General features: G+C 28.4%; 1 protein-coding gene across 1 annotated transcript; it reads right to left on the bottom strand.

The window, feature by feature from the left end:
• Positions 1-10,186: 10,186 nt before the first annotated feature.
• On the bottom strand, positions 10,187-17,434 carry CLC-C (chloride channel C). The gene is made up of 9 exons (XM_018114038.2): positions 17,279-17,434; positions 17,123-17,193; positions 16,565-16,846; positions 15,729-15,929; positions 13,815-13,992; positions 13,238-13,500; positions 12,490-12,759; positions 11,061-12,189; positions 10,187-10,775 (listed from the first exon to the last, which is right to left on the bottom strand). The coding sequence occupies exons 3-9, from the start codon at positions 16,747-16,749 to the stop codon at positions 10,686-10,688; spliced, it is 2,316 nt and encodes a 771-aa protein (XP_017969527.2). The 5' UTR covers positions 16,750-16,846; positions 17,123-17,193; positions 17,279-17,434; the 3' UTR covers positions 10,187-10,685.
• Positions 17,435-24,532: the final 7,098 nt, after the last annotated feature.

The following is a 24,532-nucleotide window of genomic DNA, read 5'->3' as shown; positions in this document are numbered from 1 at the left end:
ATTTTCAAGAATACTTAATTTTTACCTTTCAAAAAAAATAAACCTATTTTAAGTAACTTGAAAATTTTCGTATTTATTTAATATCCTAATCATTGAGAAAATAACTTTAAATATTTTTATTCTTTGACTGTATTTTTCTAAGATATTAACCAACTTACTTTCTATAAAAAAGTAATTTAATAGATCTAATCCGTACTTTAATTGTTATTTTTAGTGATAAATTGTAAATCAATTTTAAGTATCAAGAATATAATTGTAAACCATAATTCAAGAGCATTACATAACTATAGGATTTTTATTAAAAAACTAACGAATTACCTGTGCAATGTTGTGAGGTTAAATTTCATCAAATAAATTTAGAATATTATTGTTGTAATTAATTTTTAAAAAATTTACTTTTTTGCATGCATTAATATGCTATTTTTGGTTAAGTATAAATTGAGAAAATTTTATATAAATTATTTTAAATTACAAATAATTAAGATATTTCCGTACTTTAACCCTACTTAGAACATTTATTAAGTTTCCTTTTCCAAAGTAATATGAAATATTTTCGTACTTTAATCTAATTTTTTGTACTAAAAAAGTTACCTAATTAATATTTTAAATACAAAAAAATAACTTGAAATATCTTAATTCTTTAAATTTTAACCAAATGTTTTTTAAGTAACTTCGTACTTAAGATATTAATCAACTTACTTTTTATAAAATAACTTAATAAATTCATAATTTAGTAAACTACAAGACCTACTCAATACTTTAACTCAGGGTCAGTCATTGGGTAAAGCCACCTAACCAAAAGCTTTAGGTCTTAAATTTAGATAGACTCTATATTTTTATAATAATATAATTAATTATATTAAAAATATATAAAAATTAAGATAATTAATAAATTATTTACCTATGCTTTTATATCTAATAAATATTTATTTTTTCTCACTTCTACATTCTTATTAATTCTGAACTAATTATTTCATTTTTATTAAAAATATGTAAAAATAAAAAATAATTAATTAAATGACATATTTTCGTACTTCTCCAATTATGTACTTAATAAACTCAATTTTTTATCGCTTTCCAATTCTTACAATACTATTAATTATCAACTATTTTTTCTATTTTCAATCAATTAACAATAATATGTATTTAATGATTTTCAATAATTATTTTTTTCTCACATATTTCTTTTATTTTCAATCAACTAACGGTAAGATGTACTTAATGATTTTCAACAACTATTTTATTTCCTATATATAAAACTAATTATCTTTTCTTTCAATTTATAATATTCACGGTTGAATTCATCTTCCCTCATTAACTATTTTTTGCTTTCAACTTTAATTTTCCTTCAAAAAATATGCATGAAGTTTGTTATACTATTATATTTATAAAATCGTTAGCTTCATTTACTATTTATAATAAACATTCAACAATTAGATACTATTATTTTAATTTTAATATATTTTTTTATTTTAATTTAGAGTTTATATTATATTATTATATTGTATCTATTTTATATGATAGTTAATTTATTTGAATTACAAATTTTGATTGTTGATTTTATATTGATCATTTAAAAAATATAAAATAATTATAGTAGCTAAATATTTTTTATACTTCTTAATAAATATTTGAATATGTCAAATCAAAAATATAAATTTGATTATTTAAAGCTTAAAAAAATTTCTTAATTTCAATAAAGGATTCATTTGAATATTTTACTTTAGGATTTTGATGTTATTGAGTCACCCCTACTTTAACCATTATTTTTATTGATAAATCATAAATAAATTATAAATATCAAAAATATAATTGTAAAATATAAGTCAAGAGTCTTATAGTAACCATATGATTTTTATTCAGAAACGAACGAATGACCTATGCATCTTTGCGGGGTTAAATTTCATCAAATAAATTTAAAGATTATTTGTATACTTTAATTTTTAAATAGATCTATTTTTTTCTTATGCACTAATATATGTTCATTTTTTATTTTTAAAAATATAAATTGAAATTTTTTATATTTGATTATTTTGATTCGAAGCATTTTAAATTATAAATAATTTAAGATGTCTTCGTATTTTAACCTTACTTAAGATATTTTTTAAGTTATTATTTCAAAATAACTTGAAATATTTCCATACTTTAACTGAACTTTTTTTTACGAAAAAAATAACTTGATTAATATCTTAAATACAAAAAAAAGGTAACTTGAAATATCTTCATTCTTTAATGGTACTTAAGATATTAACCATATTCTTTTTTTTTAGTAACTTGAGATATTTTCATATTTTAACCGTAGTTAAGATATTAATCTACTTACTTTTTCTCAAAATAACTTATAAATCCATAATTTGGTAAATTAAAAGACATAATCTGTATTTTAACCGTTATTTTATTAATAAATCATAAATAAATTATAAAAGTATAATTCTAACCTATAATTTAAGAGCCTTACAGTAACTATAGGATTTTTATTTTTAGAAACTAGTTGATTATTCAAGTGAAGTCGTGGAACTAAGTTTCATCATATAGATTTAAAATATTATTGCTGTAATTTATTTTATTAAAATAGATATATTTTTTGTATGCACTGATATATGTTCATTTTTAATATATAAATTGAATTTTTATATTTGATGATTTTTGTACAAATTATTTTAGATTAGAAAATTTTCAAAGAAAATATTTAAGAAAAAATAAATAAGGAAAAGAAAAATAAAGAAAAATATATAATGATAAAAAAAGTTTCATACTTTTATTATTTTATTCTCCTTTTCTTCCTCCTTTTCCCCTTTCTTTCTTTTACCAAAAATCTAAAACATTTTAGTCAAATTAAAAATTCAAATATCTAGATCAAATATGTGTGCTTGTAAACATGTTTTTAAACATAAATTTAAATCATAATTTTTTTGAAAGTATTTCTTTGAAAATATTTAAAGAAAACAAAAGAAACTAATAAAGAAAAATGTCGAAAACATTTCTAAAAAAAATTCATATAAAGCTCTAAATATATGTTCATTTTTATTTTGAAAGATGCAAATTTGTTCATCAAACTTTATCATTAGCTACTTTTTAAAAGTTTTTCTAAATTCTATTTTTTTTAATTATCTAAAAGAACGGAAACATAAAAAGTGAAAATGAAGCATGACAAAACAAATATGAATAATAGAAGAAATTCAAATTTTCATTTTACTTCTTTCTCTCTTTTAATAACTATATTATTCTTCCTTGTTCCTCTTTCTTTTTGTTTTTTCCAATTGAATTTGAAATTTTTTTTTTATTTTTTAAATAATTCATTGTTTAAATGTAAATGTTTAATAATGTTTTTTCTTGGGTCATTATATTATTTTTATTTGAAGATATTTAAAAAATAAAAAATAAAAGGAGAATAAGAAATTTGGGAAAGGTCCAAAATTCAAAAGAGGGAAAATGTAGAAGAAACTGCAAGTGTGATGTAATGGATCTCATCTTAATAAGAGATTTGATGAGTTAGATGTTATTCTATTAAGACACTAGAAATGTACCCGTGTGTTGCACACAGATACAAAACTACATGTTGTGATAGTTCGAACTTGTTATAATCTAATATAGATTTTGTACACATTCAAATATATGATAAAGTAGTTGATGTATGATTTTTATCAAATATATCAAATATTATACTTTGAAGCATAGCACTACAATTTTTTTTTTAAATCACATAGCACTACATATTAAGGATAACAAATATAATGATTTGAATTGTATCACAATTAATGAAAGATATCAAGCATTATACTTGGTATCATAACACCCTATATTAAGAATATCATCTATTATGCTTAAAATTGTAACACTATACATGAAGAATATTTAATAAATATCATGACATATCAAGGATATCAAGAGTTATAATTGGCACTGTAGCACCTCAAATCAATGATATTAAGCATTATGTTTGAAAATATAGCAATACAAATCATGGATATAATTAAGTAATATCAAGGATATCATCTATTATACTTAGAACTGTAGTACCCCAGATCAAAGATATCAAGCATTATGCTTAACACCATAAGACACTGGATAAAAAAATCAAGTATTAGACTTAGAAGCTTAACACTACAGATCAAGGATATCGAGTATAATTATTTGAACTGTATCACAATAGATCAAAGATATCAAGCATTATGCTTGGTACCGTAACACCCTATATCAATGATATCATCTATTATGTTTGGAATTATAGCACTACAGATCAAGGATATTTAATAGAAAAATCTTGTAAATAATGACAATAACAATAAGAAAGAATAATTTTAAATTTAAAAAATTATAAATAATAATGGTAACAATAAATCAAAGATGATTATCTTAAATTATTGATAATTTTTTTAAAAAAATTCTTAGTGTTTCAATTTTATTAACAAATTTTCATATTTATTTTTTAATTTTTATTATTTTGGGATGATTATAATATTTGCTATTATTTTTTATTTTTTATTTTTTAATTATCTCTTCATTTCCTAGGCTTTGGGCTTACAGGATATAATTAAGCAATATTAATGATATCATTTATTATACTTCAGATAAAGTGTCACGACCCGGAACTCCCATCGAGCCCGTGACAACCGCCGCGACATCCCGATAGGCACTCATGACCCCGAATGCCGATCGAAACCCCGCAAGGCTTAGCATCAGCTTCTACATCTCCCCAATGAGCGACAATTATTAAATCTCACATTTCAAAAAAATCATAAGTCATTTCCAACTCAAAACAATAAAATATTATTTTCTAGCTCACAGGGGCATTTTCGTCATTTTTTTTTAAATTTCGAAATCCGTAAAAATGTAATATGTAAGTGAAAACACATATTTCATGATTTAAATTAAATTTTGAAGTCTAAAACATTCGTTTAAAGTAAAATTATAACTATTTGAATATAATAAAAATATTAAATAAAATATTCTATTTTCTTAAAACATAATATTTTCAAAGCCTTCCTAAAATAACTTTTGTAGCGTAAGAGTAAAATAAATTTTTTTTATATAGTAATAAAGATAATTAAAGTATGAAATTTCGTTTACAGCGACACGTGGGCCCCCAACTAACCAAGAAGGTGTAGAGCTACGAACCCTTACTTCCTATGATGCAACTCCGAGATTAATTATCGTCTTAATCAACTATCAACAAACTGTCCTGAGCTTGAAAAATGGATAGGAAGAGGGGTGAGATTAAATAATCCTAGTGAGTAAACAATTACCATCAAAAGCATCTAAAGCCGAGTAGATGGAGACAATATAAAAACATTATATCTCAATAATGTTGATAACACAAAATTCGTTTCAATCTATACCAAATAATTTCTTTTCATCAAAATTTATTGGCTTATGAATTTCTTAAACTTGGCCCCTGCCAGAATCATTCTCGCGGGTACCTTCGTCAAGGTATCCCACTGAGACCGCCAAGGCCATTCAATGACCCATACCCATAAACATGTTTTCACATCTGACACACAGCCGTTCCTTAGCGTTGGCTGAGTCTCACTCTCACGTGGTAGCCCGAACGTGAGGTGCACTCAAATCATACCTCAGGAGATACTTCACCCAACATCTCCCCCCGGAGGTAAGTATATAATTGAGTTACCGTGCCCCTCTCATAGGCAGTCCACGAAAACCCCCACCACTGCAGTGACCGTTTAACATACCACCAGACCCATAAAAATTTCAGTAGCATAATATGGCGAATAAAATTTAATCCAGTCTATCGAGACCAATCAAAAACTATTCATATATTTCATGTCAACCAATTTAGCCATCATGCTACCATAGTGTCATAAGCCACAATTTCAATAACATATAAAATCATAAATTTCAACACAGTCTCCATATACTCAATTTTCCCAAAACAATATTTGATTTCAAAACCAGTATAAATCTCATTTTTATTAAAAAACATTTTAATTGGAAAACATAATATTTTATAATTTAAACTCACCATTCAATAAAAGTATCAAACAAGTATAATTACTCTAGATATTTAAGACGATAAATTGTTCACTCACAGTTCTAGGAGTCGATGTACTCCTAATCCCAGTCTTCAAGCACAATTTCTGTACTTTTATCAGTGTAATTTGCTCACCACCTATCCACAATGTACAATACATAATTCACCACATCAATGCTTGACCATTATAAAATCAATTCAGGCTCGGTATATAGGCATGATATGACATGCAACTTATTCGACTACCGCTTAAATGCGGTGTGGACCTAATTCGGTCTATTACCCGATTAAATCGATATACGCATCCGTTTAAACTCCAAATTAATTTTTTTCAGTTTCTATACTTCAATTGCACCCAAATTGACTTAATGTCCCTCAGTGTGGTGCAAATTATCAGTACCGATAATAAATTACGAAAATACCCCTAATGGGTAAAAATTCGTATTTTTGCTCTGAAAATTCTCATTATTTTTCTAGACTCATAATTCATCATAATTCCTCAAATAAACATCAAGATCATCAGCCAATATTCCCCTAGAAAATTCAGCCAATAATGGTAATGGAGGAAAATGAATTCTTTTCTTTTTGTTTTGTTTCTAAATATGCTAAACTAACTTAAAACACTAACATAACTTAGAATCAAATTAATCTAACAAGTTTCTCTCTCTAAACCCATTTTTCCAGAATTGAATTCATCCTCAAATCACATGATTCAACCATGGAAAATGATGGGAAATGCATGGAAATGATAAATCTTAAGCTAAGCTTGAAAAATCATACCTTTAAACACTTGATTCCTTGAAAAATCACATTTTTTCTTTGAATTTTCTCACTCTAGGGTTTGTTCTTATTTCTCTCTCTCTCCTGCTGGTTTTGGCTGACCATCCCAATGAAGAATTCTGGAATTTTCAAGCCTTTTAATAGGCTTAATAAAATATTATTATTTTATTTACCTTTTGAATATTTTATTATTTTATTTTTTTCTAGCCATCTTTTTTACTTTCTTTTTCTACCACTCAATCCTCTTCACTTATCCATATCTTCCATGAAATTTCTAGACTTTTCCAAAGTTTTGGTGAAGTAAATTTTTAAAAATTACACTTTTGCTTACGTAAAGTGAAAAATTACATTTTTACCCCAAAAACTGAAAAATTGCCCATAGACATATTTTTCATCCCTTATACTCATACCATTCTCCAATTTGTCAAATGTGATCTAAATTCTCTCAAAATCTCAAATTTTATCTGCGGATGGAAAAATTACAATTTTGCCCCTAGATAATGAAAATTCCGGTTTGACTCCGAATTGATCCTTGAACTCCTAATTACCATTTTGAGTCAACCCTGAACTGTGAAACTCTTAATTTCACCTTAAAATTCCTATTTGAATTAGTTCGAGGCTTAATCGACTTAATGATACCATTAGGGGCAATATCGTCTTTTAACGATTTCTCGAACTTCCTAAATATACAAACATTCTATTGAGCATGTGAATGACATTATAATTATTTTACAAAGTAGGGTTTGACATAAAGGATATCAACCATTATGCTTGGTATCATAAGACCCCAAATTAAGAATATTAGACATTATGCTTGGAATTATAGTATTACAAATCAATGATATAATTAAGTAGTATAAAAAATATCATCTATTATGCTTGGAATTGTAATACCCATATCAAGGATATCAAGCATTATGCTTGACGCCACAAAACCCAAATCAATAATATCATGCATCAAGCTTGGAAGTGCTTGATATCAAACATTATGCTTGGTACCATAACACCTTATATCAAATATATCATTTATTATGCTTAGAATTGTAGCACTATAGATTAAGGATATTTAGTAGAAAAATATTGTAAATAATGATAATAATAGTAAGAAAGAAGAATTATAATTTTTAAAAAGTTATAAATAATAATAGGAATTAAAAATCAAAGATAATTATTTTAAAGTATGGATAATTTGTTAAAAAAATTTCTTGGTGTTTTAATTTTATTAATAAAACTTCATATTATATTTTATATTTTATTTATTTTATTATTTTGATATGATTATAATGTTTGTTGTTATTTTGTTTCATATTTTAATTGTCTTTTCATTTCTTGAGCTTTTTATACTTGGTATTATAACACTGTATATCAAAGATATCATCTAGTATATTTAGAAATGTAGTATTACATATAAAGGATATTTAGTGGATATTAAGTAGATATCACAACATAGCAAGGATATAATCTATCATGCTTGGTACCATAGGACCTAAGATGAAGGATGTGGGACATTATGCTTTGAATTATAGTATTACAAATCAAATATATAATTAAGCAGTGGATATTAAGTAGATATCACGACAAATCAAGGATATCAAGCCTTATAATTGGAATTGTAGCACCTCAGATAAAGGATATCAAGCATAATGATTTGAACTGTATTAACATAGATAAAGGATATTAAGCATTATGCTTAATACTATAACACTTTATATCAAAGATATCATTTGTTTCTGTTTGGAATTGTAATACTACAGATTAAGGATATTTAGTATAAAAATTTTGTAAATAATGATAATAATAATAATAATAAGAAAGAATAAATTTAAATAAAAAAACTATAAATAATAATATTAATAATAAATAAAAAATTATTATTTTAAAGTATTTATAATTTAAAAAAATTTTGGTGTTTCAATTTTATTAACTAATTTTCATATTATATTTGATTTTTGATTTTTATATTTTTTATTAGTTTTGGATGATTATAATGTTTGAAGACAAATTTTCATATTACCATAGAAGCACGGATTGATCAGCAGCAACAACACACAAAAATGGAAAAAAATAATGCAAGCTGGAAGAAAGGAGAGAAAGATGTAAAAGGCCAAAAGAGGCTAAAGGAAAAATGTAATATCAAAACACGAACGCAATGATGACAATGGCAAAGAAGACTCTATACCTCAAGTCAAATAAACAAAAGCCAAAAGCCATTTCAAAACACAAATTAGGTAAGCCGTACGGGGAGCTGTGAGCTTATGACAAGCTATTCTTTGAGGTCAGTCAAATTTATCTATGACTTGTCATTGACACCATTGAATTTCTTCTTGTATTTTTTTAATCACTTTTATTTTTATTTTAAATTTTGACCAAATGAATTCTATTAGTCATTTTGGAAAGACCAAAGACCCGCAACAGTTGTCTTTTTCATTATTTTCACAACTTGTCATGTGGCTACTTAATAAAACCACAACGTGACCAAATGTGGATCCAGCTTTGAATTTTTTTTTATATGTGTTGTGATTTAAATTAGAAATATAAACAGTAACAAATAGTATCAAAATCTATCTAAATTTTTCACTGTAATATCTTTCATAAGAGATATTAAAATTAAAGTAGGTCAATACTAAGATAGGTCTCTCTTTTTTATAATTAAAAAGCTAATACAATGTAGATATTGCACAATTTAAGTGGAGTAAAATATTATAGATCTTACATTAATAAAAAATAAAGTAAATCTTGATAATATAAGTGAATGTCTTTTTTCACCTAATAAGCACGTCTCTTGAGTTGAAAGCATTGAAATTGTTCCTCTAAGGTGAATAGAAGCACAACATATATATTTGATACCAGCACCAAATAAGTTTGGTGGTACAGTGCTCTTTTAATTTTTGTTAGGAGGAGCATGAGTAATCAAATGAAATAAATCGGACACAGCATTTGGATTTTAGTAATTTCATATTTCAGTGCAAGAATTGGGGTTGAGCAATACCGCATATTACATAATATTGGCATAATATTTTTTTTAAAAATTTAAATTAATTTAACATAATAATAAAATTATGTGACATTTTTCACCTTCTACATGTCATGTTAGTATCATGTGCATATAAATGATAAGTAATATTTTGATTAATGATAATTAGTTCATCATTAATTACAAAAACTTATTTAATAAAAAAAATAAAAATATATAGACTTAATTAAATATAATAAAAGAATAAAAATTTATTTAAACTTTTTTAAATAATTTAAGAAGTTATCTTACATGCTTTTGATTCTTACTTTGGTTATTTCTAAAGTAACACTCCAAAGATAATAATTTTTTGCTCTTTTTTTTTTTTCAATAAATAGAGTTCAAATGTATTGAAAAAGACAAAAAAATATTTGTTGAGCTATGGTTGCAAACCGAAGAAGGAATTAAGATAAAACAAATTCATCATCCACCATGCTTACTGCAAAGCCTCCTTTCTTTTTGCAATTAAACTATCTTCACACCAACAATCTATTTTCATGGCAATTTAGTTCAATTCCTATGACTTACAACTCTACAATATGTAGATCAGACATACACAATACAGGGGAGGAAAAAAAATGAAGAAGATATTATATTTGAAGGAAAATGAATCTTTCTGAAATCATTATCATTTGATTCACATCCATATAGCTTTTCAGATGTGCTTCAAATATGTCTGTCCCGAGATGATCCACAAAATAGCTCTTCAGCCATTTTCATTATGGTGTCATCTGTTGCCAGCTATGGATGCTTGGAAGAGTCCTCCTCTTCCTGAATGTCTTTGCTTCCAACCAAGTTTAGACATATAGTTCAAAAGATTTCACTTTCAACAATAAGGCCAAACAGCAACTTGACCTTAACAAAGAATTAAAGGAACCAAACAGGAAACATTGATCACAAGCATCACTTCCGAAGCCTGATGTGGGGGTACAGTCCCAAAACATGCTCTGGCATGAAGTCATGCCGTGTCAGAATTCCAACAATTGGAGGCCTCTGCATTTAGCACATAAAGAAGGTGTAGTTAAGACATGTATTTCCAAATTTTTAGAGGATTTCGTTGCCTCCATTATATTCATAGGAAAAAGAAGAAAAAGATTCGCCTGCATAGATCTCTACAAATATAAGAGAAAAAGCTGCTAATTAGTTCTAGGAGTTGACATTCCATACTCCTGTGTTCAAGCCTTTTTGTTAAAAACCTTTGATTCCCTACTATAATGAATTCTACAAAATAAATATGAGTGCATGCACACACACAGATAGAGAGCAAGAGAGACTTACCCCCTGACTCTTTGGTACAACACACATGTGCCGGAGACCGAGTTGACGAAAGAGAACTGCTGCTTTGGCAAGTGACATGGTTTCAACCACTGTGTATGGTGATGCATTGGTGATAGGATGGAGATCAACATACATGTCCATTTCCTCCTGTTCAATGTCTAGATCCTCTACTTTGATTCCCTTTCCTGAACCTGCCTTGGCAAAATCAAATGCAGCAAATCTATGCAATATCTCATCCCCTGCAGGTACCATATCCCTTGAAAAAATCTTTCCCTTGAGCAAAACAAGCAAATGAGACCTTAGAACAAGCCCACACAATGCGGGTGCATCTGAAAAAGGTGGTTCATCAATCACAGGGAACCCGTTGTGCCCGGTAGTTCTCAAAGCATGTAATATATTTCCCACCTTTTCAATACCAGAAAAGGTGATCAATGGACCAGAAACAACATCCCGAGCAACTAAATGTTTCATGTAAGGTTCTGCATGAGCCTCCATGTAAGGCAATCCTTTTAGTTTTACTATTTGGTCATAGACACCCTTGTTGAAAACATCGGCCACAGTTTTTGAGATTAGGAGAACCAACATGACAAGAGGAAGTAGCAATAAATCATTAGTGAGCTCAAGCAGTATAACACACAGGGAAACTGTCATTCTCATAGTGCCACCAAGAAAGGAAGCTGCCCCAAGGACGGCAAAGAGACCAACATCAAGTTTAGAGATTGATGTAAATAGTCTACCAACAAGGCGACCATAGCAAGCTCCAGCCAATATGACAGGGATGAAGAGCCCAGAGGGGACAGCTATGCCATACGTGATAATGCCAAGGCAGTAAACAGCACCGAAGAAGATGAAGAGAGAGGAGATATGAAATTCTTTCACTGTACTGGTACTCAATAGGTTGCGAATAGCATCATCATTAGTGTTTAGAAAGAGGGAGGCCAGGTCATTGTAATGACCTGATGGACACTGAAAGCTTTTGTAGTTGCCAGATACATCAGTGTTAGGGCAGCTCACAGACACATCAGTGGGGCAGGGGATGCACGTAGCTAACCACGGCAAGCCGTAAGAAGAGATTGATGTTAATAGGGAGATGCTAATAACGAGTAAGATCTTGAAAGCAGCTCCTCTTCTGCAGAAACAGGAGAACCACTAGGTTTTAGGATTTATCATCAAATGGAACAAAAGGATAAAACTTGATCCACTAATAACTGCTACTGTAGAACTTTTATCAGTGTGTTAATCAAATTAAAGCACATATACAGGGCTGTCAAATGAGGGAGGACAGCTAGTAAGTTGCTTTTGGAAAAGGATGAGAAGCAAAACTGTGATAATTAGCAAGCAAAGATTCTTCATGCTGTCATGTTATTAACAACAACATTACTGGTAACAACTTATACATGAAATTTCCGAGATTGAATGTGGTGCGTACTCATTAATGATGCTGTAGGTGCGAAGGACCTTATCCACGAGATAGTTATATAGGCTTCCAAAAATGCCTCCAATGGTCCCAAGAAGTATCACAGCCAGTATATCTGCAGCGCTATAAGTAACTTTGGCTGCACTGACATCATACATAATCAGTCCTCCTTCCCCAAACAACCCACAACTTCCAGTAGAGCATAATTGTATGAAAGCTCTCAAAACTATAGCAACTATTGCTGTTGTGAAAAAGGTTCGCCAAAGAAGAGCACTCCTCCACCTGTAGATTTGCAAAGGAAAAATACATATAAGACAGAATACGTCCTTTCCTAAATGGCTAATGCAATATGTCGACTAAACATCAACAAATCAGGATGAAGTCATGAAACATTCAAGCAACATTTCAATCATCATTGTTCTTCATGCTTTTTCTGGTTCCAACCACAACATACCATCTCATATCAGGCTTCCCAAAAGTTCTGCAAAATGATTACAGTATCAGGTTTCCTTACCTCATTTAGTGGATACCAAGTATTTCAAGTTTTACCATATGATAAATAAAACTAGAAAAGGTTACAGCCTGGATAAGCATGCAGAAAAATTTTCCTAGTAAAGTTGATGATATCTGTCAGGCCATGCGTAAAAATTTACCAGCATTTAAGAGACTATGCAAGACAAGACAGGGGAAAGGATAAAAGAAAGAGAGGGAGGAGAGGGACAGATAAAGCTCGTCTTGTGGGAGGAAGAATAGGGGGTACCATGAAGCTGCCTCTTCAAGGGCAAAGAGGACACCACCAACTGGAGCACGAAAGGCAGCAGCCACACCAGCAGCAGCTCCACAAGTTATCAAGTCTCGCCTGTCGCGATCATTTTTAAAATATCTTAGCCATCTCCAAGTCAAATGGTATTTGCGGGAACCTCCTTGCCCAATTAAAGAAGCTATGCAAGCACCTGTGTGAACCATAGGCCCTTCTTTGCCAACGACAAATCCAGCAGATACACCAAGAACTGAACCAAAAATCTGCCAGACATGAAATAAGGAAAAAAAAATTAGGATTGCAATCAGACAGAAAACAAGTTCAATCAATAGACAAAATATTGAAGTTGTATGCCGTACATTCCCAGACTATGTTTACATGACTAGAGAAGACAGTTGATATGTAATCATATATGTTATTGTAAGTAACTAGACATGCAAAAAGGGCAAACTAGTCCAAGAGCACAAATAGGGTAAAGATACTGGCAAATAGAACCTTGTTAAATGTTGGTTTACACTTCCATACATGCATACTTTTATTTTTCATGGAGAGAGAGAAAAGTGCTGATGTCATTCACCTTTACAAAGAGAGTACTTGGAGCCAGAATTGAATGAGCATCCACACCATTGAGATAGGCTTTCACTTCAGGAATACCAGAACCTGCCGCTGCTGGAGCAATGAAAGCACAAAGAGCTGCTGCCGCTGCTGCCAGACCCAAATTGCAGCCAGCATATGCTACAAAAGCCTTGTAATATCTGCACTGAATCAATATCATTTCTGAGTTATTTCACGAGGGCATAATAGAATATCCCAAAGGCATGACAATCTGAAACAGCTGTTGAAGTATATATCTTCTAAACAGATTGAACTGAAACATGAAAAAGGTTACAGAAGAAAAATAATGGAGATCTGCATTGAGCATTTTTTTCCAAGGTTTCGCTAAATTCATTCATCTACTCCTACTTCTTGACTGCAGTCACAGCTTTGACACTACTTGCTGCCAGTTCTACAAGCTCCGTGCATCAGCACCACTACTGTAATGGCTAAATCCATCCATCTATGCCAACTTCTTGACTGCAGTTGCAGCGTTAACACTAAACCACAGAAACCATCCATGAAGTGGAAATGATCAGTTTCAGATACCTTCTCAAACTCAGGTACATGTATTTTGGTTTTAACTTGGATTCTGCATATGCTTTCTAAATCTACTAATAAAAACCTTGAGTTATAAAAGTATTTCCTCATTTGTCAACACACACCCAAAAATTGTCATAATAAATACTCATCTAAGGTGGCCCAATTTCTGTGAACCACTTCAACATGAACTATCAATGATATTATCAAACCTCTTTGTAATACCTTTTCTCAGTTGAATTTTCTAGAGAACAATAATTACAACCCCATCTTACTAAAAAGTCTCACATTTCTAGCCACCAATCTCTGCTAATATCCAACCACTCCTCATGACAGCCAAGTTTAATTGTCTAAAAACTAAACCACTTTGATAGTGCCGCATTATTAGCTAGATTGTCTTATATCCAATCTATATTCAACGATACACATGACATTCAGGCCTTAATTAAGTTTATTCACTTGAATTTAAAGTATTAATGAAGTCTACACCATTAATTGTTCTTAGTGTTGTTTTTCAAAAAACAAAAATTGTTCTTAGTGTTGTTTTGCTGGGTACATTTGAGGAACCTTTGTTTGCTTTCTCCTTTTTGACCTCTTTTTCAGTCTTACTAAAGACGAAGTTCCAATTATCTACTTCCATTGAGAAGAGACCTAAAGATTTACAAGATTTGGCCTCAGTAAATGACAAACTGATGTTCTCTTGAACGTTAATCCACCAGTAACTAACTACACTAATCCACTGGTTCAACTACTAAATGTTGAAAAGATAATCACTGTTGACAGTCTTTTAATTAGAAGTGTCAAGATCATCAGACCATATTTACCACTTACAATAATTATAGGATATAACAGCATACAATATGTCTCAGCATTGAGAAGTGACGGAGTAAGTTAATGTTTAGCTAAATGAAGAGGAAGTGAGCCAAGTGGCACTAAGTACAGCAGTTTTATTGGTGAAACAAAAACAAGTTTTCACCTTAGTTAGTGTGGCACTTTTCTAACATTTAATAATATGAGGATTTTACTTTTGCATGTGTATCTGCACTCAAACAAACAATGCTGAGGTATGCAACCAGAACTGAAAATTGCAAAAGTAGAAAGTCTACTGTTTCTTTGAATTATTTTTGATCATTTGTAGGTAGGAATCTGCCTGACAAAAAAATGTAAAAACTTTACGTGCCCAAGTAGAAAGCACTCTGAGCTGTGAAATGAATGCCCACTAGCTATCAGTACTCCTTATTCAGTGATATAAGCAGAACATGATTACAAGATAGCATTAGCAATCCACATTGAGGAAGGGAGTTCAGGCTGTGTAACTGTGAGAAATTTAAACGTTGCAGGCAGTTGAAGAGCTTACTTGTGCCTCAGCATGAGTTTCGTGGTCAGCAGCAGCTTGAAGCCAGCAATATTCTCAACTGCTATATTGTTAAAAATGCCAACTAGTCCAGTGCCTAGCCCTACAATAAGTGCAAATGCCCACTTAAGCAGAAGATACTGAAATATTTGGATCTTCTTCCTTGACCGCCAATCCTGCTTGAATAACTCATTTTCTGCAATCCTGTTATACACAAAAAATAAGAGACAGGTCGGTAGCTAAGGCTAATTGCTTTGCTGTTTACTAAGTAGCAAACATGTAAAAGTAAATGGTGGAAAGAAAAACCATAATTGAATCAAACATGAATGAATTGACTAAAATTGGGAAACAATTCTAACATAACTATTCTATATACAAGTATACATTTTTTTCTCAGAAAAGAAATTACAATTACAATTCTGATTAGATGCATTTTTTGCCTTTTTTTTGTCCTTCAAGTAGCAGAAAGCTAGTTGCGAAAACAGTAATGGTGAATTTCTCTGTTATAGCTGAAACTGAATATTAGAAAACAGTTTGTCATTGATCTCTACGTTAGGAAAACAGCCGTGTTAATGTGGAGAAGTAGCATACAAAACCAACACAGAAGCAAAATAAAAAGCATGTTGAAATGTCTAAAAATATGTAGAATTGCAGGCAATCATATCAAAGAACACTTCTTCGAAGACCAAGGGGCACATAGTTGAGTCATTGATTATTGTGACAACAGAGAAACTTCGGGTCTAATTAATTAATAAAATAAAAAAGTGGAGAAATCATAAGACAAAGGGAAGATCAAATAGGAACGATGAGGAGTTAAATATATACAGAAGGGTGCTTACTCATAATCAAGGCTCTCGATGGGGCAAACGTTGGCACCCACAATCGCAATCTGGGAGGTGGTGTTCCGCCTCTTAACCAACAGAGGTTCACTGTATACGTCAACGTCCTTCCCATCGCTCTCGATATCATGCGCTTCATCATTATCATTATAATTATAATTCGGTACTTTATTTTCTCGATCCATTTTGCTTTAATTTGTACGTTCCTTTAGCTTTACTATATTAATTGCAAAAAGGCTACTTGTAGGTATCGATTTTCCTTCGGTACAGTTTATCTACCTCCTGCAATCCAATCATTATAATGGAAATATCAATTCAATTTCAAAGCAAGTACAAGTAACAAAAACCAAAATCCAATAACTATGAGTAGGCGCAACAGCAATTAGCAAAGCGAAGGGAAGAAAGGTCAACGCTCATCACTGATAATCAATACCACCATGATTCCGAAATCAGAGATAAGTCATAAGCCAAACTTTTATCTTACCGTATATACATTTTGAATCGTAAATTGACAAATAAGATTGAACAAAGTTGACTAGTACAGAAAAGAAAACATACTCCTTGTCCTTGGAGAGAATAACAGAGGTTCTTCGGTTGGCGTAGGCCACCATATCTGACACGACTGAATCCTGGACGAAGACAGCAAGGCTCTGTCGGTTTGAGTTTTTAGTCTTGTACTTTGTAGAGGGAAAGATCTGCCAGTAAAGGACTGACCTGACAAAATTTTCGCTCGTAACTGTTGCGCTTTCGCAGGAGTAAAGAAGCCATGGTAGCACTAGGAACCATTTAGATTCGGTTGTTTGAATTGCCACTTGCTACTTTTTATTCACGGATGCTTGGCTGATGGGTAAGCATATTGTATACGGAAACTTATGGTAATAAACATGTGAGCCAAAAGTTGATCAACTTTCTTTTTATTACGTTATTTACTATAATAAGCACTGATCATATGATGAAAGGAAAAGGATAGGCTTTTCAGCTTTTGGTCAATCAGAAAAGCTGGATCCTTGATCTGGGATGCGGCCACCCTGCAGCAGCCCCAGGCCCATGCACTCAATAATTATGTTTATGTAAGAAAAAGATTACTAGGATTATCTAATTATTCATAAAATTTTTGTTTTATTTATTTTTTATGTCATTCATATAGGAGGAAATGAGACAAGGTCATCCAAATTCAGCTGGCCCAATTAGCGGGCGTCAAGTTTTGATATACATTCTTCTAGACTTTACGGTAACCCAGTACAGGTGTCGTGCACGTAAACAAGTAGTTTTTTTTTAAATACGTGAAGCATACTTTTTTGTAATTATTTAAATATAATTATATAAAGTGTATAATTACAAGATTATAATAACAAAATTATTAAATAAAATATTCCCATCTGACTTTTTAGATCTATATTTATTTGTTTAAAAATATATTTTTAAAATAGGTAAAATACCCTCAACTTTTCAAATTTTAACAAAAATTTTAAATGGGTCTATTGATTTTTGAAATGAACATTTTATCTAAAAAATATTTTTTGTTAAATAAATTGATTCGGTCGTTAGTCAACCGTTGAAATTTTCATTAATATGATGAAATGATAATTTTTTTAATAATTTTTAAAATTATTATATAATTTTTATTAATTTAAGAAGAAGAGTAGTATGCTTTTCGAGAGAGATCCATGCTCCCTTCTTGGTGCTCTCCTTTCTCGAGGAGTTGAATGCTCTCTTTTTTTATTTTTTTAATATAATAATAATTATTATTTATTTATAAAAGATAATATTTTAATTTTTTATAATCTCTACTATTAATAGTATTTATACTCTTCAAATAAAATATTTATTTTAAAAATTAATAACTATTGAATCAACTTTAAATTTCAATTAAAATTTAAAATACTTAAAGTGTTCAAGTATTTTATCCTTTTTAAATTATTGGTCAAGAATCCTAACCTCTTAGGATTCTTTGTCATTGATCAACTGTTGAAATTTTCATTAGTTTGATGAAATTATCATTTTTTATATAATTTTTATTAATTTTTTTATTAATTTAAGAAAAAGAGTAGTATGCTTTTCGAGGGAGATCCATGCTCCCTTCTCGGTGCTCTCCTTTCTCGAAGAGTTGAATGCTATTTATTTTTTTTTTATTTTTTTAAAAGAATATAATAATTATTTTTTTTAATTTATAACAATATAATATTTAATCTTTTATAATCTCTATTAATAGTATTTACATTTTTAAAATAAAATATTTATTTTAAAATTTAATAAATATTAAATAAACTTAAAATTTTAATTAAAATTTAAAATACTTAAAAATGTTCAAATATTTTATCCTTTTTAAATTATTGGTCAAGAATCCTAGCCTCTTAGGATTCTTCGTCGTGAGCAGAGGTAGAGATAAAAAGGGCATCTTATTGTAATTAGAGTCCAAAAATAAACAAATAAATAAATAATTTTTAGTGATAATGTTACGATTCTTTTTAGAACAATGTGCCGGTGAATTACTGAAAGAAGAATACAGAAACAGGAAAGCTCCAAAACTCCACACGGTCCAAAATTCCAAATGCTCTTTAAAATGAAGAAAGGGGGAAAACTCCAAAAACATGATTATCAGCTTTTTCTGTAGACTGGAGTGGAATTTTTTTATGTCATTTTCAAATTTCTTCTCATTATCTGATGATCTCATCATCTTTTAATTTATTTTTCAATATTTAATTTTGAATTTTTAAAAAAAATCTTAAACTTTTAGTCAATAGAGTGTTCCCTCAAAGGACTTTGATTTTTCTCTCGTAAATATTTTTCTTGACTTATGTATGCATTTGGGTAAGAGTCATAATCACAATCACTATTCAAAACCGAATAAGTTGGAATCGAATCGAATTCAATAATTAGCCAAGACCTACAAGTTAGAGACTGGCACATCACTGAATAGACAAACACAGTCCAAAGAAAGAGACAAGAAAAAAAAAGTCAATTCTTCTGTTCTGTATTAATTAATATTATTGGTGGACCAACATGAAGAGAAGTGGTGTCATATAACACCAATAATTTTCTGAAATGTCTAAATTTTTTTTGTTATATTATTTATACTAAAGTTTTATATAATTAATTATATTAATAAATTCATTAATTTTTTTACTTTTATAAAAAGTGAAATCAAAAGTTTTACGTCAAAATAAATTTATCATAAAATAATTTATATATTAATATTTAAATATTACATAAAAAATTTTTATAATTTAAAACTTTATTTAAAAAATTAAAATTTAAACTATTTTCGTTCTTATTTAACTTTTCCTTTAGTTATGACATTATTTAAAAATTTTCTAAATCCGACAAGATTCGTACCTGTTTGATGCCATTGGAAAATCCATTTTAAGCAAAAGTCCAAGTTCCTAGTGCAGAACCCACCACAGACCATGGAACAATGATTACGTACAGAAAAACAAATTTGTGGGCCTTAAAGATAACGGCCTTTATGGCTTTCCACAATTGTTTAAAACTTCACCAATCATTTACGCACAGACCCAACTTTACCTCTTCTGATAAATTATTATCTATATCTTCACCGATTTAGGTCTCTCTTTTAATAATTATATTTTTTTATCTCTTATAATATGATTATATATCTTATCACGCCAAGAATAAATAAAATATTTGACTCTCGAAGTTTTAGATTTCTAATAGATGTGAGGAAATCATTTCAGTTTTTAAAAAGAAGCCAGAAATTAAAATTTCCTCATAAAAGTTATAACTTCTAGTATAAATATTTAATGAGAATTTTTACATTCTCACTTGACCCTTTGATGATACATATAGGGTTTAATTGTTTTATTTGATTTTCATTTGATTTATTTTCAACAATAGAAGTAAATTTTTGTTCTATCTTCAATTAGAAAAATTGTTTTTTTATTCTATTTTGTTCTTCAATTAAAAAATGTATGATTTGATTTGGTAAAGTCTGAGTCTTTGTCTTATGTATTTATTAAAAATTAAAAATATTATCTTAACTTCTCTTTATAGTTATAAAGATTGTCTTTATTTATTAAAAATAAAAATATTGTCTTTGTCCGATGGGCTCACCCTTTAATTCAACAACTGTAAAACCTAGTACTTGTTGATTTAATGATGCTCTCCAAAGTCATAAATAATTGTTTTCAAAAGGAATTGATTATCAGATGGGCTTACCTCTAATTGAACCACTATAAGACACTATATTTATATGTTTAACATAAAGTTGAGGGTGCCCTTAAACACCAAAGCATCTAAATTCTCGGAATTAACCACCTAATACCGATTGTTAGATACACTGAAGGCCATAGGGTGTAAGCTGTTAGGTGTCCACATGGATATGATGCATGGCTAGTGAGTAGCTCTTCTCATTGAGATTTAAAACTTACTTGGTACACTTAATGTCATGGAGGATGGATAATTGGAAAGATATAAATAGAAAAAGGAGAAAAACAAAATATATGGAAGAAAATGGTTTTGGTAAAAAAGATGAATTTTGATTTTTTTTTTTCCTCTATTATTTGCTTGAAAATTTATATTATTTTAACATTATAATTAGGGGCGGAGCTATAACATTTTTAAGACGGATAAAAAAAGAAGAAGACATTTAATAATTAACAAAAACTTTATATGTTAATTTTCACACACAACATATGTGTGTTCACTTATACAAACTAAAAAAATAAATATTACACCGTAAACTCTTATATAATTATATTAGTCGGATGAAAATTAAATTATTAAATATCTAAATCAATAAATTTGTAAATGATATATTCCATTAAGAGTAAAAGAAAAAAAACTAATATAAATAATAAAATTCAAAATGGAGTGTCAAATTACCTCCCATCGATTGCAGTGGATTAGCAGTGATGGTTCTTTATATCTTGTACGGAAACAAACAAGAATATAAGGCAACATGATTAACAAGAAAACCAAAGTATACAAGTAAAAGGCTTATTAATACCAAGAAATAATAATATCGAGGAATACTTTCAAGGCTTCTCAAATTGCTTTTTTCTGGAGTGTTTACAAAAGGTTATTGCACAAAGTATTGATCATCAATTTATAGAATTCATTGTTGCTCGATAAACATTATTTAAGCCAATGCCACGTCATCATCATGCCAAGCATTATCCAAACAAATAATCTTTTTGCTATACTAAGAGCTAAAATGAACCATGGCAATTTTTTAAACTATACATATATTTTAAATGAACCACGAAACCATTCATTTTTTATTGTTTAAGGTTGGTGCTCTGTCACAATCGTCATTATCAGGTTAGTTATCTAATTTACTACTATAAAAAACAAAAAAAAAATTGCTAAATAACAATGCGTGGTGTAAAGTTGTGTTTTCTAATAAAATATTTGAAAATAAAATTCAAATTTATTATTTTGTTTAACGTGGTAGATTAAATTTAATATCGTTTTACTAAAAGAAACTTAATCATCGTACTTTTTAATTTGATTATAAATAGTCAAAAGTTATAATATTTTGTTAAATATTTTTTTTTTCATTAAATTTTGATATTTTTAAAATTAAAATTAATAAAAATTGGATATTAAATTTAATCATCATCCAAGTTGATAAATATAGATTTATTTTATTATTTATCATCAATAAAATAAATCTGCAAATCGAGTTGAACCTCAGGCTTTAAAAAACATAAGCCCAAAATCCGAGACGAGTTAGGGCGGACCTTTGGGCTTGGCAGTGGGCTACTTGGACACCTCTAATTTTGACTCCATGTATCTGTCGTTCTCAGTATGTTTTTTACACTTTATACCCAGACTATGTTATTTTCTGACATTTAAAAGTTTTTTTTTTTACTTTTATTTATTTTAGTAAAAAACACTGAAAAATAATAATTTTTAACTTTTAATACTTAAAGTATAGAAAGTTTTTTATTTTTATTTATTTTAATAAAATATATTTAAAAATAATAATTTTTAACTTTTAATGCTTAGAAAGTATATTTTTTTAATATTTATCAATTGTAATTTAATATTACTATATTCTCTTATTCTGCATAAACTTGAATCCATAGTATTTAAACATTTATGAATGTTTAAATTCTAATAAATATCTATTCAATTTATTGAACAAAATAAAAAAGTAAAAAAAGTTTCCTCATTTCTCAATATACATAGCATACAGTCATTATTGAATAAATAAATCAATTAAATTTGACAACTTTTAACCAATTATTTTATATATAAAAGATAGATACTGTTAGAAATCAATAACCATTTTATATCGATAAAATATTTACATTATACTGTTATCTTATATTTTACAACTGTTTATTTTAATATGCCAATAGTACAGGTAATATATTTTCTCATTTTTTAATATTTTGTTACACATCTAATAATCTTTAATATGATTATTCTCTTATTTGAATAAGTATTGTTTTATAATCATATATGGAGGTGTAAGTTTTCGGTAATTAAAACAAAAACATATAAATATATTTAATTAATACCAATTTATCTTTTCTTTTATTAGTAAAAACTATACATTCATGCAATTGATTAATATAACATACATTTTCTTACAAACTCTTTTAAAGGTATCAAATTGAAATCAACTTTAACATAATCTATATTTTTTATGGTATTTTTCGTAACATAGTTACAGGTACTATTCTAATATACTATAAAAGATAAATGCTACAACTCAATCTAATATCTCTATTAATTAACATAATTTTTTTTAAATATAATTCGCTTTAATACTTGAAAGTTCAAGTGCATGGATAAAATATTTAGGCATGATACTCAAAAAAAACTTCTAAAACATTCAAAAAATTTCAAATGAGCTCTTATTCTTTTATTGCAATCAATCACGTCCTTATATTTCTATTTTAAATCAAATAAATTTGTATAATTAATAATTGATTAATTATTATTAATTCAAATAAAATGATAAGTAGCATTTTATATCCACATGGTACAACATAACGCTAATTCAAATGATGAAAAATGTCATATGACTATGTTATCATGTCATATTAATATATTATGTTATCATCAATTATGATATGTCAACATGACACATTATCATCAATTATGATGTGTTAACATTTCATATGAACGCCACATGACATAGAGTAATAAGTCATATTTTGATTAAGTCAATCATTAGTCAAGCTTATTTGACTTAAAATAAATGTACAAAATTTTATTTGACTTAAAATAAAAATACAACATTTTTTTATTAAAAATTAAAGTATAAAAGTTTGATTTAACATAATAAAAACATAAGAGTTTATTTGAATTTTTTTGAATAGTTTGGAGTCTTTTTCAGATATTATGTCAAATATTTATTATGTGACGTGAACTTTATTTATAAGGATAACAAATGCATCATAGAGACTAATGAATAGGAGTAACACTTGCTTTGATATCATGTTAAACTTTAGATGATATATAATTTAAAATCAATTGGTTATGTTAAATTTTAAATGATATCCAACTTAAAATCAATTGTCAATTGTCTATGACTAAAGAGACCCAACTTAAAAATAAAATTACAAGTAACCAAAAACTAACTGAATTGGAATGATACTACTTAATATTTCTCATTTTGTATAAACCTGGTACTAGCAATAATAACAGCATAACAAATTCATAAGAGGGAACATATAAAAACAACATAACAAACTCTTCGACTCTAATATATTAAGCACTTAAAATCAATTTACTATAAATGAAAATATTCAACTTAAAATAAAAAACCACAAGTAATTCAAAACTTGACCTAAAGATATAACTCTACTTAACAATTACGACTTATACGTGAGTTAACATATCTATTTTTATAAGTAAGAAAACATATTGTTAAAAATTACTTAAATTTTCAATCTTTATTTTTTTCCAATTTTTTATAAGAAACTATCTATTATTATAAATGAAAAGAATTTTAATAAAAAAATAAAATTTTTGTTTGTTTTTATTTTTGTG

The sequence above is a fragment of the Theobroma cacao genome, chromosome 1, assembly GCF_053813885.1.
Source record: "Theobroma cacao isolate CCN51 chromosome 1, ASM5381388v1, whole genome shotgun sequence".
Classification (NCBI taxonomy): Eukaryota; Viridiplantae; Streptophyta; class Magnoliopsida; order Malvales; family Malvaceae; genus Theobroma; species Theobroma cacao.
This window is presented reverse-complemented; position numbering and strand designations above follow the sequence as displayed.